Genomic DNA, 16,929 nt, shown 5'->3' on the forward strand with positions numbered 1-16,929 from the left:
CCTCGAACTCCGATAGGTAATTGGTGACTATGGTTTTCTGAGTGAGCTTGCAGAGGGTTCCAATGAGATCTTCATACTAAGATGACACGAACCGGGTATGCAGCACCTAGATGAACGTCGGCCACGACGTGAATTGCGTGTTGCCGGACATCCACTGAAACCATGAGAGGGCTCGACCCTCCATGTAGAAGGAGGCAATCTACAGACGTTCGTGCTCAGGGGTCCCATGGTAATCAAAAAATTGATTCACCTTAAAAATCCAGCCAATGGGGTCCGTTCCATTGAAACGAGGAACCTCTAATTTGAGTCTGTGTTGTTGTGCAGGATTGTGGTACACGCGAGGCAGAGAAGAGGAAATGGAAGGTGTGGGGTGGGCGAGATGTTGGATAAGGTTGTCGATTTTGTGAGACAAGGACAATTGTTGAGTGGTGAGGGCTACGAGAATTTCTTCGAGCTTGGTCGAAGAGGATAACGGGGTTGGGTCAAACATGGGAGGCAATGAAAGCACCACTGATACGGGGTTGAGAAGAAAAGGGAACTGGTTTTCGAGGAACCAGGGACCTCCAAAGAAGAAGAAAAGCTCAAAAGATAATTCTCATTTCATTCATGCCTTGCTTGATTTTATTTACATATATTTATACTATTGTCTCTAACAGAATTTGGATATTTTGCAGCTCAAGGAATCAGAATTCGTTAAGTTTGTCCCCCACTACCAGGCAAGCATCAAGCAAGCTAAAATACCAAGCTAAATTCCCATCTCGCCCCTTATACATAATCTCTCAGGTACGATGGTTTAATAACTGTTCTTTTGGGCCTATTTGCTAATTGTACCCTCTGTTCTGTTGCCTCTGCATTTTCATCCTGTTCCTGAGTTGCTGCCATTGTAGTAGCTTGTTCCTCTGTTATATTAGATTGCAGTGGTTGCTCCTCCGTATCATGATTAGTGGGATGGATGCGGAAGGGATGGGATAATAGTCTTACTTATATTTATGGGCATTGTGATTTTTTGTGGGTTAACCATCATATTTTGGCGTGTTGCACTTAGACCTTAACATGTTTATGTTGTAGTTTGGTGGCAACAGGTGTTAAGTTGATTACAAGTGGGGGTAGGGGTTGGAGGTGTGTAATTGTGTGAAATGGGTATTTAAATCTCCATGCATTGGAGCCACGAAGGCATATTACATTATAGATAACATAGACTAGACATTACAGATAATAGCATACAAAAGCTAAAAAGAACTCAGCCCACCCCTTCAACTAACCGAAAGACAATGTACAGCACAGTCTCTGCTACCATTGCACGACAGTTATAAAATTCGTGCTTTCAGTTCCCTTACACATTTCAATCTTCCATTTAATCAAAGTGACACCATCCATGATAGAATATGACTGCTGAGACTAAATGTCCAAATAAAGCCCCTATCTAAGAATATTTTATCTTTCGCAGCATTAGAACCAAAAAGAACAGTCTGTTTGTACTGTGTTCTTTTAATCTGCATAAGAGCTTTTCAACCGACTCTCAAAATTTGTATCCCCCTCCCTGGCAGACTCTAGAAGAATACCAACAAGATTAGTGCATTCCTTTCTCTTAGTGCTTCCAATTTAAGCCTAGCTTTTTTGAATCGACTAACATTAATATATATATATATATATATATATATATATATGTGTGTGTGTGTGTGTGTGTGACTCGCAGGAGGAAGTGGCACTCAAGCTCATGGGCTATTGTGATCAATAGTATAATTTAAGCCAATCTAATTTGTGCCGCTATCAAATATAAAACATGAAACAGTTGAGCAAATGTTTGACTATTCCATGGTTCACATGCAAATTCAAAAATATTAGGAAATAATTTCTAAACCAACCTGAATAAGATTAAGCATTTTGCGAGTCTAACAAAAGATAAGCACATGATGCCCTTTTGGGATCAAATTATCCTAAAACATAGAACATGAACTATAATATTACGCAAAAAAGTAAAAACCGGTATATAATCTGCATGACATCAGTAGTTACCAATAATGACATAATGAGGAAAATTTTGTATGACACATCTTGCTTTTCTTTAAACTTTTGTGTCTGCAACGTCTACTATGTGCACTGCCAATTTTTCTGCTACATTACCCTCTTATGGCTTTAGCATTAAGTCCATAACCTCATAAGTTTTGCTGTGCTAGTTGTTCTCTACTTAACAAAACCTCATAAGCCATAACACTACACACCTACAATACACAATTGTTTAATAACTATCACAGAACACAATCCATTACATGAAAAACAGTATAACAACCATCACAGGACACAATCCATTACGTGAACAACAATATAATAACTATCACATGACACAATCCATTACATGAACAATATAATAAAACAACCAATAACAAATTTTCTAGAAGTTAGAAACACTAGCAAGGACAAGCTTAAGCCAATAGAGATTTAAATGCTCTGAATTCTCACACAATTCAGTTCGTATAAATCATCCTAAATCCTTATTAAATTAAGCTTCTTATTTCAGAAAAGTACGTCTTTCAAAGATTACAGTTTAGGGTATTTCATGGCATCCCTAATCCAATAGGTTCATGCATAGGTGTTGGCTACCCAATCGAACCATGACCACCAAACCCACAGTAGCAGTGTAGCACCCCATTCTGAACTAAGCTCTCATCCAATCATAGTAACCTTTGTTACTAGATATGTCACTAAACACATTAACTATTATTAGAATAAAAGTTCTATCACAAGTTTAAAATGCACTCCAGACTATATCAGCCAAGATTAGAGTCAACCGAGAAGAATAGTGATTAACTTACCCACATGCTACCCCATATTTCATTATCCAAAGAGAAAGGAAAGAATACCAATAGTAAATAATAAAATAGATTAACTCATACCCGGCAACTGACAACAAATTTTACAGGTTTTCATGCCCATAGAGTGTAGCCTTCAAAGCACGCTGATCATGTCTGCCACTTGAGCTAAGGGACCATAGTCGAACAACGAACAGTACCATCTTCTCCTCCACTTGCCAATGCTTTGCTCTGTTATCCTCTTCCAATAATTTATTCGATAGGAACACCACAGGGCCATTGTGACCTCTAACCCTACAAAAAGTAGACACAATCAGCATAAAAGAATAACTTGCCTAGCTAAAGTGCATCCAAGAGAAAATTGTCAAAAGAAAATAGTTTTCCAAGGAGCAAGCGCAAGTGAACAAATTGCTGTACTTTGTTTTAAATTTGTAGAATCCTAAACATACCAGAAATACAACAAAAGGAATAGAAAATTGAATTGTAACATAAAACAACTTCGTGTATTTATTTGTTTTGCTTCCCACACATCATTATCCAACTTCTCTATCAAGAATTAAAATGGGAAAATTATAAGATTTTTCCATGGCTTTCAGTTTTCACTCTCCTTTTTCATTTCCACCTTTCCTACTGACAACACCCTAAACATGCTGGGCATTAACAGACATGGGGGACTCATACAATGCTGCTTTACTAAGCGATACCTTCCACCATATCTGGAGGTAACTAAAATATTTTTCTCCCCTTGCATTTCGCCTCCAATTACCTGCAGTTTGATTATTTCAGTTCAGATTAAGCCAATTCAATCCAAATTCCCGGGAGTTTTATATTGGCAACATTTTAACAAAATGAAAAAAGTGTAGTCCCACAATAACGATAATTCCTCCATTACTCATTATTTGTGATCCTTATGATGATAACCTTTTATGGATTTGTGTTTTGCATTCTCATAGATTAACATCTAAAGAAAGAGATGATGGCTCTTTTTGCGGCGAAAAAAATATCATTCTGAAAAGCAAATTCTCTGGTGGAAGTTGGAACACATATTCTTGCACTTTTCATCAAAATTGGGAAATTACTCTTCTTCACATTGTTCTTAACCAAGTATTCATTACTTCACCCGCAATTCACTTCTTTATTCCTCTCTGCGTTGAAAAGTTTCTTTATATATAGAAGATAAATGAAAAATAGAGTACTTGACATTAGAAAGAAAAAAATTAAGCTATCACGATTTTCCAATCGATCTAACTAGGATTTATGAACTTTGGTCAGCATGCTATTGTAACTCTTTACATATATGTAAGTCTCCTTCGCTAAAGAATCTATGAATCCAAAGACAAGTCATGATCAAAATCAGAATCTATCTTCTTTAGCTCGTGTGAACATAAATGCCTTCACTTTTGTTTATTGATTATTATTCTTTTTTATTGTACAATTATAAAATCACGATATCCCGAAAAAATCAATTAGATTCTCTATACAGCAGGGACATAAACAGAGATTTATGCCGCATCACAAACATGTAGTTATCAGTTTCAGGGTATATGGAATTTATTTGTTACAAATTGCAAAAAAGCCAAAGTAGTAATTTCAAATATTTAGCAGTAGCAGCACGTCCATGAGGAACACGGTGGAGAACGCATGCATGCCGTGTGATGGAGCAGCAACGACACTAGAGAATCGCCCAATGGAGTCATTATCATTGCGAAATTATTCTCTTCAGATGTAAATCACAATCACTGCTGTGGATTGTGGTGCAGTCAGTGGCATGGAGAAGAAGTAATCGTAACAAGAAATGGCAGATGCCTCGATACTGTACTGCCCCTAAATTTTAGGGAATAAAAAAGCTTTTATTTTCTTTTATTGTTTTGGTTCAGAAAAGCATGAGGCCATTAGGGGAAGAATAGAGAAAAGGCTGATAGGTCACTGAAGAAGCATCTTGTAAAATAGATTATTCTATGCTACTCCTAGTGAAATTATTCTATCCTAGTAATTGAAAATTCAGCAAAGTAACCTAAAAAGCATGTAGGATAGCATATTATAAGTTGTAGATCATGTCCTAAATCTTTCAACAACAGTTAGTAAATAGGCATCATGATTTCCTTAGCAGATGTCTATCATGTAGTCACTGCCACTGTTCCATTATATGTCACCATGTTTCTAGCCTACATCTCTGTGAAATGGTGGAAGCTCTTCACACCGGAACAATGTTCAGGCATAAACAAATTTGTGGCCAATTTCTCAGTCCCAATTTTGTCATTCCAAGTCATTTCTTCCAATAACATTTACAAGATGAGCCTCAAACTCGTATATGCCGACGTTGTTCAGAAATTGCTTGCATTTTTAGTCTTCACGGCAATCATTAGGATCAAGGACAGGGGGGGTTTGAAGTGGATCATAACTGGTCTCTCACTATCAACACTTCCCAACACTTTGATCCTAGGAATCCCACTCATGAAGGCTATGTATAGGGATGAAGCTTCTCTTCTCCTACCCCAGATTATCTTCCTTCAGAGCATGGTGTGGTACAATTTGTTATTGTTTCTTCATGAGCTAGATGCAGCAATTCCTGCAAGGACCATGCCTGTTGTTGCACCACCATCACAAGACACGGGTTAGTTTAGATTTTGTTGATTTGCATGATATGGAGAAAGAGAGATATAAGGGGTGGTGTATGGTATGATAAGAGTGGAATAAAAAAAAGTGGGAAATAAGGGCTTGAAAAACGAATAGGTACTTGAACAAATATTATATATATATATAGCTATTGATAAATTCTTCGTTTTTCTCCTTCCAATTTTCTTGCATACCTAGCACATCCTAATCCAAAACTAATTTTGATTTGCTTGATATTTGATATTTTATAACCTTTCTTCATTTTTAAATTACGTATTTATAAATTATTCTTTTTCAGTCAACTGAAGTAATCTATGACAATCAAAGTGGGGCCAGAACCTATTTTAAATTTCTCTTTGTTTTTTCTATTCTTTTCTTTCTTTCTCACTTCAATCAGATTCCATTTGAATACTTATTCCTCTAAAATGTAATTAAAGTTGATAAATTATCTTATTGTCGACACATCAAATTAGTTAAACTGAATTCTATCACTGAAATGACCAAGCTTCTTGTTAGTAGTATCCTCTCCATTGCATATAATCTGTCTCTTCAAATATTTTAGTTTGTCTAAAAATATTTCATTCATTGGTATTTCACTTCAATACTCAAATAGTTCGTAACTAAATTTTAACTCTTTTAATAAGAGTATTTGTGTTAAAGAAAATTATTTCATCATTGTAATTGGGGCTTAAGATGTGTATACTATCTTAAAAGACAAATGAAATGACAACATAGAGGGAGTATATAATATCAAAACTGTCCCATAAAAAAAATTGTTATGGTTGTAAGTACATTACTTTTTATGCGATGGAAGTGGTGTTATTTATATGTTCTTCCACTCTTACTTTCTGCTTAAAGGAGACTCTGAGACTTCTCTGGAGATACAATCAAAAGAAGAAGAAGAAGAAGCAGAACACAGAACGCAGAGTAAAACGAGAATGTTGCTCATTCTTATGAAAGTGGGGAATAAATTAATCATTAATCCTAATACCTATGCAACTTTCATAGGTCTTATTTGGGCAAGCATACACTTCAGGTATGAAAACTAAATGTCACATCAAATTTGTTTACCTCACTCAAGTCATGGCTAGAAATCATTATAATAACTACCTTAAAAGTTATAACAATGATTTCTGATTGATTGGTGGTGTAATTTTTTTTAACATTGGCATTAAACTCTTTTTAGTTTACATATCATATTACCATAGGGGAGAAATAAGGATAAATGGATAATTAGATAAACCTATTGCAGGTGGGGAGTAGATATGCCAGATGTTGTTAATCAGTCAATAGAAATATTGGCCAGTGGAGGTCTAGGCATGGCAACTTTCAGCTTAGGTAAGAGAATGGATCAATTGTTTCCTGTTAGGAACTAATGAAATGATAAATCAAGAGTTGGAAAGCCTTGTTCACTATTTCTTGAGTGAATTTTAAACAGGTCTATTTATGGCATCAAGCAACAGAATCATAGTATGTGGGCCAAGGATGACACTGGTGGCAATGGGCCTAAAATTTCTTGCCGGGCCTGCCATAATGGCTGTAGCCTCCATTGTGATTGGATTAAGAGATAGAATGCTCAAAGTGGCAATTATTCAGGTGACAATTTCTTTCTTTTTTGTACTCTTTTTTGGGACCAAATTTTCAATAATCTTATTATGGTACTACTACTTACTCCTTTTTGACCGTTAAAACTCTTAATTGATTAGAATAGTCTTTTCTTATTTTTATCTAAAAAAAAATTTAAGAAAATAATCACAAATGCCAAGTGTCATGATTTTAATGGAAGGATAACAAACTACTAAAATACTGACTTTTTTTCCCTTTTCAGATTATGGAAAGGTACTTGAAATTTAATTATATGTTTTTGTATGTGCAGGCAGCTCTACCACAAGGAATTGTTCCTTTTGTTTTTGCTAGAGAGTATAATGTCAATCCAGGCATTTTAAGCACTGGGTCAGTAAAACTTTTTAGCATCTCTCTGATAAACCTTTGTGTATAGCCTAACTAAGATTAAATGTTGTTGTTGTTTTGGTCTCAGGGTCTTGCTAGGAATGCTCATGGCCTTGCCTGTGGCATTGACCTACTATCTCCTCTTATCACTCTATTGATACACTATGTTAAATATATACCAGAAACAATGACAAAAGGGTTGCATTGGTGTAAAACTAACAGTTTACATAGTTGTATGTTGTTGGTATTAATATAGTTAGAAAATGAAAAACAAATATATTTATAACAAATTGCATAAGTAGAGAACAGCATATTTTGCAGCCGATGATCCAAGAGAGAAATAAATCATACCATGCTTTCATCATCTTACAAATTCAAAATACCTAGAAATTAAGTATAATGCCATTAAGGTTCTGATTTGTTTGAATTGGATGGCTGTGACTTGTCTAAAGTGGGCTGCTGATGTGTCCGAAGTGGACCATTGACTTAGGAATATGCTTTGGTGAGTGTTGACTAGCGAGCGTTTATTGGACTTGTTTGAGTTCACTTGAGGTTGGTTGATGCTCAAGTGCAGCAGTTGAGACAGTGAAAAATGAGTGGATGCTTGCAAAAAACACTATGACGATCAAGTCCGTAAGTAATCTACCAAAGTGACGATGTGTGTTAAATGCTTATGTGCAACATTAACTTGATGGAATATATAGGAGTCAGAAATGAGTTGGATTCCCTAGCACAAGCCCAAGGCCTTGTGTGGGTAATAATATTTTGTTTTGGTGTAGCAACATGTAACTCTATTCTTAATTGAAGTGTAATTCACCGTTTATGAATGTATTTTAGTTTTCCTCTTACTAGTGTTCACTAGGTGTTAACCTCAGTCAACACTTGTGATTTTCAGCTATCGTGACATTTTAGCCTAGTGTGGTCACTATATGGATCGAGCTCAATCTGTAGTACGTTCAGAGTATCTCTATGAAATAAAAAATCACAGAATCCAACCCATTAATACAAGAATTAATAAAAATATGAATTTATCACAACTTTATTGAACACTAAAGTCCCAGTTACATTAAATAACATGAAAATAACATGATCAGCCCAAATCATTAAAAATGAAATGATATAAATAATAAAAAAAATCCCACCTAAAGTTCAACATGAGCATGCTTGTAAAATTCTCAAGTTAGCTCTTAATCTCTTAGTAGTTTAAGATCCCAGGACACTTGAATCAGTTACATTAAATGTGTTACTATTTACAACAACAAAGCCCTTCCCGCAAAGTGGGACACAAAACGTATGTCCATGTCATGAAGATCAACAGAATTTTATGCTGGTCATTGACAAATCACAAATGTGTTAGTGTTAACAAATTCTAAAGCTGGTAAAATTCTAAAGTTCAACATGAGCATGCTTGTAAAATTCTCAAGTTAGCTCTTAATCTCTTAGTAGTTTAAGATCCCAGGACACTTGAATCAGTTACATTAAATGTGTTACTATTTACAACAACAAAGCCCTTCCCGCAAAGTGGGACACAAAACGTATGTCCATGTCATGAAGATCAACAGAATTTTATGCTGGTCATTGACAAATCACAAATGTGTTAGTGTTAACAAATTCTAAAGCTGGTTTTAACAAATAGGACGTTCAATCAGTTGAATCACTGCCAGCTAATCAGGCAATACATACAAGTGAAAATTATAAGAATCCTTAGTATTCAATTTAAACAATCATGCATCCCAAAGTTATAGTAGATCCATAAGGAGAGATACAAATCAACAAAAAGTAAATGCAAATGAATCTTTATACAATAGCCATCCCTTCGATACAAGAATTAGAATAAAAGTTTGATCACAAGTTTAAAATGCCCAGACATAGCATAACTACCCACACAAAACCTTATCAGCCAAAATTAAAGTCAAGAGAGAAAAGAATATTGTGATTAATTTACCCACATGCTACCCCATATTTCATTATCCAAACATGATACCAGGAAAAGGAAAGTATAGTATCAGACTATCGGTAATACTAAAATAGATTAACTCATACCCGGCAACTGAGATCAAATTTACAGGTTTTTCATGCCCACAGAGTGTAGCCTTCAAAGCACGATGTCCTCATTTGCCACTTGAGCCAAGGGACCATAGTCAAACGGTACCATCTTTTCCTCCACTTGCCAATACATAAAAGAAAAGATGAAAACAAAGTCAGCATAAAAATAGGAACAAAATAAAGAACAACTTGCCTTGATAGCGTCAAGGTTCATCTTGCTAAAGTGCATCCAAGCGAAATTTGTCAAAAGAAAATACTGTTTCCAAGGAGCAAGCACAAGTGAACAAATTGATGTACCTTTTTTTTTTTTGCTAGAATCCTGAACATACTAGAATACAGCACAAGGAATAGAAAATTGAATCGTAGCATAAAACAACTTCAAGTATTTGTCTATTTATTTTACTTTTGATCGCAAAATAAAAGAGGGATAAACATACTTCGCACACATATCATTATCCAACCTCTCTATCAAGCATTAAAATGGGGAAATTATAATATTTCCATCACTTTCAGTTTTCACTCTCCTTTCTCCTTTCCACATTTCCTAATAAGAACACCTGATACGAACACAGAAGCTCAAGCACAAGAGGGCAGTAACGACATAGCAACAGCAAAGAAGGAATTCGCAGATGAGGTGGTGCCAAAAGAAGCAAAGCCCAAACAGAGGATCAAGAAGCCCACTTATTTGAATGACTTCGTCTGAGGATAGCGACAAAGGAAATGGAATTGCCAGCTCATCTTCAAATCTTCCACAAATCTTCCTGCTTGATGCTGCCTACCTGAGGAAGCAGCCATAACAAATTGGTTATTGTAATATTCCTAGGATTATTCCATTTCTAGAAGATTATTCCATTCCTAGGATTTTATAAATACCTGTAAATAACAAAAGCAAAGATATGAAAAAGCTGGAAATTCCTCTGACTCTGTTCTTCTCTAATTCTCCTTATTCTCTAGAGGTGCTGGTCCTCCTAAGCCAGTCATTCCCTAACATTGGTGCTCTCGTTTCGTGCCTCCATGTCTGGTCCCTCTCCGCATGATACCACCTCGGGTAACCTTGAGGCCATCCTTACCCGCCTCACTGACACCATGCAAACCATGAATCTGAAACTCGATGAACTCCTCCACCGTCCTTCCCCATTTTCTTCCCCTCAACCACAACCCGACCATTCCCTGTTCCTTCCGTCCCTGCAACACACCACAAAATGAAGTTAGAAGTTCCGCGTTTTGATGGCACAGAGCCTCTCGACTGGATTTTCAAAATTAATCAATATTTCGAATACCATGGCACCCCTGACCGCGACCGCCTCACCATAGCCTCCTTTTACATGGAAGGCAGGGTGCTTGCTTGGTTCCAATGGATGTCAAGCAATGCCCAGTTCACTTCATGGCCATGGTTTTTACAAGCTTTGCAGACCCGTTTTGCTCCGTCACAATAAGAAGACCCAACAGGTGCCTTATTTAAGCTAACGTAGAAAGGATCAGTGAGTCAATACCTGTCAGAGTTTGAAGACCTCACGAATCGAATTATCGGGCTGCCATCTCCTTTCCTCCTAAGTTGCTTCATCTCCGGCCTTACTTCGGAGATTCGCAGGGAGGTCCAAGCCAACCAACCTCTCACTTTGGTTCAGGCCGCGGGCCTCGCAAAACTCCAGGAAGAAAAGCTCATCGATAGCCGGAACCCTCCGCGAGCTAGAGCGCCACCACTAGCTCCAAATCTCATTCGCGCCAACAACCCAAATGCTGACGTTCACGCCCTTCTTCCGCCGTTACTACCAGCTCCGCCTCGCCCACCACAACCTGTGATGAAGCGTCTCACCCCGGAGGAGATAACCTTACGCCAAGAACATGGGTTATGCTTCACCTGCGACGAGCGATATCATCAGGGCCATCACTGCGCCGCTAGGGCTTTCCTCCTTGTGACTGAAGAAGAGGAGCCAACTGACCCTAAAATAGATGCAAATGACCCACCCCCCGACCCACCAGATGAACCTGACCCATACCCAGCCCAAATAAGTCTTAATTCATTATCAGACCACTTGGCACCCGAGGCACTACGCTTAGTGGGAATCATGGCCAACCACCGCGTGGTGTTGCTCGTTGACGGTGACAACACCCATAACTTTATGCAACCCACCCTCGTGACTCAGCTGGGCCTTCCCTGCCGGAGCACTCGCCGCTACGTGTCATGGTTGGTAATGGCCAACATTTGGACTGCTCTTGTATCTGTGAAGGGGTATCTATTCAAATTCAAGATGTCCACTTCACCATGGACTTGCACGTCTTACCCATTGTCGGCGCCAACGTCGTCTTGGGCGTCCAATGGCTTAAGACTTTAGGTCCCATTCTCACAGATTATGGCTCTCTACGCTTGCAATTCTTCTATCAGGACCGCTTGATTGAATTGAAAGGGGACAGCACAACTGATTCAGGCCTCATCACCCACCACCAACTCCGGTGGCTCTATCGGACACAAACCCAAGCTTCTTATTTTCATATTGCGATGCTCTCTGATAATTGGGATCCTCCTCCACACCAGGCCCTGCCCCAGACAATTCAAGCATTGCTTGAACGTTTTTCCTTCCTGTTTCAGAGTCCACACGGGCTCCCTCCAACCAGAGACATAGATCATCATATCCATCTGCTACCACAATCCAATCCTGTCAATGTGCGCCCCTACCAGTACCCGCACTACCAGAAGCAGGAAATCGAGCAGCAGGTAGATGATATGCTCCAGAAAGGATTAATATGACCCAGCACGAGTCCTTTTTTGTCGCCGGTCCTCCTTGTGCGCAAACAGGATGGGACGTGGCGCTTCTGCGTGGACTATAGGGCCCTGAACATCGTCACCGTCCGGGATAGATTCCCTATTCCAACAATTGATGAGTTATTGGACGAGTTAGGAGGAGCGCAATATTTTTCAAAGCTTGATTTGTTGCAGGGTTACCACCAGATCCGCATGCATGACTCTGACATACCCAAGACCGCCTTCAGAACCCACCATGGACATTACGAGTTTAAAGTAATGTCATTTGGGCTCTGTAATGCTCCATCCTCTTTCCAGGCCACCATGAACAGTATATTTCGGCAGCATCTTCGCCAGTTCATCATCATCTTCTTCGATGATATCTTAGTTTATAGAACCTCACTTGAAGCTCATCTCCAGCACCTGGCAACAGCGTTCCAGGTCCTTCTTGACAATCATTTTGTTTTAAAATTCTCTAAATGTTTTTTCGCGCAGACACAGGTGGAGTATCTTGGCCACGTGGTATCGCAGAAGGGTGTGGAACCAGTAGCTTCGAAGGTCAAAGCCATTCAACAATGGCTGACACCACGGTCAACGAAGGCTATAAAAAGCTTCCTGGGACTCGCGGGTTTTTATCAGAGATTCATCTAAAATTACGCCACGATTGTTGCCCCTTTGGTCAAACTTACCACCAGGGATCCTTTTGCTTGGACTCCTCAAGACCAGTTGGCCTTCGAACAACTGAAAACAACTTTCTCCACAGCCCCGGTTCTTGCATTGCCTGACTTCAAGCTGCCTTTCACTGAAAACAGCAGTCCTCACCCAAAAAGGCCATCCTGTTGCGTTTTTCAGCAAACCGTTCACGCCTAAGCTCATTGGTGCCTCGACATATGTCCGCGAATTATTTGCGATTACCACGGCGGTCAAATAGTGGCGTCAATATCTCTTGGGTCAGCGCTTCACCATAATCACAGATCATCGAAGTCTCAAAGAATTACTGACTCAAGTAATTCAAACACCTGCACAGCACAAATACTTGGCTCGCTTGATGGGGTATGATTATGTCATCCAATACCGCTCAGGTCACCACAACCAGGTCGCTGATGCTCTATCCCGGCAGCCGAAACATGAGCCCTCGCAGTGTATGATTCTCTCTGTCCCTTCTCTAACCTTCTTGGAAGAACTACGTCATCAATTGGAGGATCACCCAGAATATCGCCGCCGCCGGCAAGAGATTATGGAAGCTCCAACCAACCACCCTACTTTCTCGGTGTCGATGGATTTGGTGTTGACCGAGGGGCATATTTGGTTACCTCGAGGAATCCCAATTGCGTCAACACTGCTTAAGGAGTATCACACCACCCCAGTGGGGGGGGGCATGCTGGAGTCGCAAAAACAATGGCCAGGATTTCGGAAAACTTCACTTGGTCGGGTCTTCGAGAAGATGTAAAGCAATTTGTGGCCAATTGTATTGAATGCCAAGTTACAAAGTATGAGATGCAGAAGGTGGCAGGGCTGTTGTGCCCCCTTCCGGTACCACATCGACCATGGGAAGATCTTTCTTTAGATTTTATCGTAGGCTTGCCAGCATACCATGGCAACACCACAATCCTCGTGGTGGTGGACCGTTTTTCAAAGGGAATTCATTTGGGCATGTTACCGGCATCCCACACAGCACACATGGTGGCATCGTTATTCATCGATATGGTGGTCAAGATACATGGAGTTCCTCGCAATTTGGTTTTTGACAGGGACCCCCTTTTCATTAGCAAATTCTGGCAAGAGCTTTTCAAGGCCAGTGGAACCCATTTGCGAATGAACTCTGCTTACCATCCTCAAAGTGATGGTCAAACAGAAGTGTTGAACAGGATTGTTGAACAGTATCTAAGGGCCTCGTCCACCGACGACCGAACCAGTGGGGCAAGCTTCTACCTTGGATCGAATGGTCACATAACACCTCTTGGAACGCCGGCACAGGCACAACTCCTTATGAGGTGACGTTTGGAAGAAAGCCATTTAACTTTCCAGAGTATATCAAAGGAACATCTAACATCGAAGCATTGAATGCTTATTGACTGAAAAAGATGCCACTTTCCAAACGATTCGCAAAAAGCTTCTTAAAGCACAGGAAGCTATGAAAAAGTAGGCCGATAGCAAGAGGCGCAACAGGCAATACCAGATAGGTGATTGGGTCTTGCTCCGGCTTCGTCCTCTCCACCAGACATCAGCCAAAGGGCCTCAAATAGCTTCTGGTAAACTCGCAAAACGATTCTATGGACCCTTCCAGGTAATAGATCGCATTGGCATTATGGCCTACAAACTGAAATTGCCGGAAACAGCTAAAATCCACCCTGTGTTCCATTGCTCTAAACTTAAACCTTTTCGAGGAATTCCAGAGCAGCAAACAGAACTGAAGTTGCCATCAACATTTCTCAACGATCAACCGCTGGTGTACCCTTTGGCTATCTTGGATTTTCGTAAAGCTTCAGAAGAAGGAGCTTGGGAGGTGCTGGTTTAGTGGCAAGGTCTCTCTCCCGATGAGACCTCTTGGAAAGATTGGACGCAGTTACAACAAGATTATCACCTTGAGGACAAGGTGATCTTACAAGGGCCGAAGAGTGATACGAACACAGAAGCTCAAGCACAAGAGGACAGTAACGACATAGCAACAACAGAGAAGGAATTCGCAAATGAGGTGGTGCCAAAAGAAGCAAAGCCCAAACGAAGGATCAAGAAGCTCACTTACTTGAATGACTTCGTCTGAGGATAGCGACAAAGGAAATGGAATTGCCAGCTCATCTTCAAATCTTCTTGCTTGATGCTTCCTACCAGAGGAAGCAGCCATAACAAATTGGTTATTGTAATATTCCTAGGATTATTCCATTTCTAGAAGATTATTCCATTCCTAGGATTTTATAAATACCTGTAAATAACAAAAGCAGAGATATGAAAAAGCTGGAAATTCCTCTGACTCTGTTCTTCTCTAATTCTCCTTATTCTCTGGAGGTGTTGGTCCTCCTAAGCCAGTCATTCCCTAACAAGACCCTAAAATGAGCAATAACAGGATTAAGAATGTGTACATGGGCATGGGCGACTGAAACAATTTTACTTATCTAATCAATACCTTCCACCACAGACAATGGAGTGATCGCAGCTGGAGGTAACTAAAACCTTTTGCTCCCCTTGCATATCACCTTGAAATACTGAAGTCATTTCATTAAGGGGAAACAACCACCTGCAGTTTGATTATTTTAGTTGAGATTAAGCGAATTCACCCCGAGTTCCATGTAGTTTAAGTTTCTAGGTGGAAAAGATATTCAACTTGGGAACCCAAAATAACAGATTATAATTCTAGGAATGTTGTACTAGCTAGGGAACAAATACAGCTAATTCACCACCACCAACAAAGACCTTATCCGACTAGGTAAGATCAGTTGCATGAAGATCAAATTCTAAGAGATACTGGGAGATTCCCCTTAACAATTTTGTCCAGTGTCCTTATTGGTTTTTACAACTACACAAGTCTCCTTCACTCAAAAATATTCTAAGGATACTTTTGGAAGTGAAAAAAAAAGGAAATATAATTTCTTTTCATTTTAAATTTGAAAGACTTTTACCAAAATCAATTTTTTTAAGATTGAAGAATCAAATTTGCTACATACTACTAATCTTTATAATTATAATAATAGAAACCTGTGAGTTTCTGGAGAAGCAAGCGTGTGCATCAAAGTCGAGAAACTTGAACCCTCCCTGTGAAGTTTAAATTCGATTCAGTAACAGAGAGAGAAAGAGGGATGTTGATTGGTGACCTTAAGAAGCGTTGCCAAATGGAATTGGAATAGACGAGGCGTTTCAGAACGGATGATGTCATCGCCAAATTGCAAACGTAGCTGAAGCAGTTGGCTATGGAGTCTTCGTTTGTTACAATTTTTTTGACAGATTTATTTTTACTTTCCTTTATGTTTCTTTCAGCTTTTTAAAATAATTAGAAGCTAAAAATAATCTTAAATTGTTTTTTTATCTGTAACAATAGATAATAACTTCCTCGTTCTCCTCACCCATTAGTCTGACAAGAATTTTTCAACTCCACTCCTCCTACTTTTCTACTTTTCCTGCTCGTATGTCACCGTTAACATGATTATTTTCTTTAGATTTTTTCTATTTTCCAAATTTAAGATTTTATCTTTTGATACAAACTTGATAAATTCCTTGCTTCCATTACGTGACCGTAGTCACAGTCACATTGTCATGCTTCATAACTGTCTTATTTTTAGTTTCTTTCCCTTTCTTTTTTTTTCGAAAACATAATTTTTAAAATTACCCAAATAAATATTGATATTCATAACATCCAAACTTAATTGGATCACTAAATTCGTCTAATCCAATAAATTTTCATTATCATAAAATTAAAATAATTATATACACAAATGACTTTATAATCACTAATGTATTCTCTTTCTGATTATCTCTCATCTCCAAGTCTACAATACACATTTTATCTTTATATTTTATATATCTTCAACCCACAACATCTTTGTCAAAATTTAACTCATTGAAGAAAAGTATTTTTAATTTGTTGAAGGACACTTGTGTTTCCAATAATTATGTGATTGCAAATCATTGAAGATATCAATTTAATAATATTATGCGAGTGCTCACTATTTTTTTAAAAAAATATATTCATTAATCAGTTATTTTTTCTCTTCCCTACCAAATTAGTTGCTTCAATTCTTGAAGGAAAACATTTTCATTTCAAGACGTTTG

At 38.7% G+C, this 16,929-nt stretch overlaps 1 protein-coding gene and 1 long non-coding RNA gene across 6 annotated transcripts; one reads left to right on the top strand and one right to left on the bottom strand.

Moving 5' to 3' along the window:
• Positions 1–1,858: 1,858 nt before the first annotated feature.
• LOC114412512 lies at positions 1,859–16,234 on the bottom strand. Of its 5 annotated transcripts, none has more exons than XR_003666763.1 (8): positions 15,859–16,234; positions 15,290–15,400; positions 15,089–15,210; positions 14,912–14,990; positions 10,296–10,607; positions 9,420–10,201; positions 2,895–3,104; positions 1,859–2,222 (listed from the first exon to the last, which is right to left on the bottom strand). It is a non-coding gene; the product is annotated as an uncharacterized LOC114412512 (long non-coding RNA). The 5 variants fall into 5 exon arrangements; XR_003666762.1 differs by lacking the exons at positions 1,859–2,222; positions 2,895–3,104 and adding an exon at positions 8,388–8,947 and having other exon boundaries at positions 9,420–9,542; positions 9,860–10,201; positions 15,859–16,226; XR_003666761.1 differs by lacking the exons at positions 1,859–2,222; positions 2,895–3,104 and adding an exon at positions 5,267–5,394 and having other exon boundaries at positions 15,859–16,229.
• Positions 4,397–8,227, top strand: LOC114412511 (auxin efflux carrier component 8-like). The gene is made up of 6 exons (XM_028376439.1): positions 4,397–5,424; positions 6,285–6,462; positions 6,679–6,764; positions 6,865–7,022; positions 7,303–7,379; positions 7,465–8,227. Exons 1-6 carry the CDS (start codon positions 4,905–4,907, stop codon positions 7,532–7,534), a joined length of 1,089 nt encoding a protein of 362 aa, XP_028232240.1. The 5' UTR covers positions 4,397–4,904; the 3' UTR covers positions 7,535–8,227.
• Positions 16,235–16,929: the final 695 nt, after the last annotated feature.

This window comes from Glycine soja, chromosome 5 (assembly GCF_004193775.1).
Source record: "Glycine soja cultivar W05 chromosome 5, ASM419377v2, whole genome shotgun sequence".
Lineage (NCBI taxonomy): Eukaryota > Viridiplantae > Streptophyta > Magnoliopsida > Fabales > Fabaceae > Glycine > Glycine soja.

Bases quoted from the DNA above. Each gene is read 5' to 3' on its own strand.
- LOC114412511 (XM_028376439.1), top strand. From the start codon at position 4,905: ATGATTTCCTTAGCAGATGTCTATCATGTAGTCACTGCCACTGTTCCA. The intron at 6,463-6,678 runs GTATGAAAACTA...AACCTATTGCAG, and splicing joins TGGGCAAGCATACACTTCAG to GTGGGGAGTAGATATGCCAG. The intron at 7,380-7,464 runs GTCAGTAAAACT...TTTTGGTCTCAG, and splicing joins CCAGGCATTTTAAGCACTGG to GGTCTTGCTAGGAATGCTCA.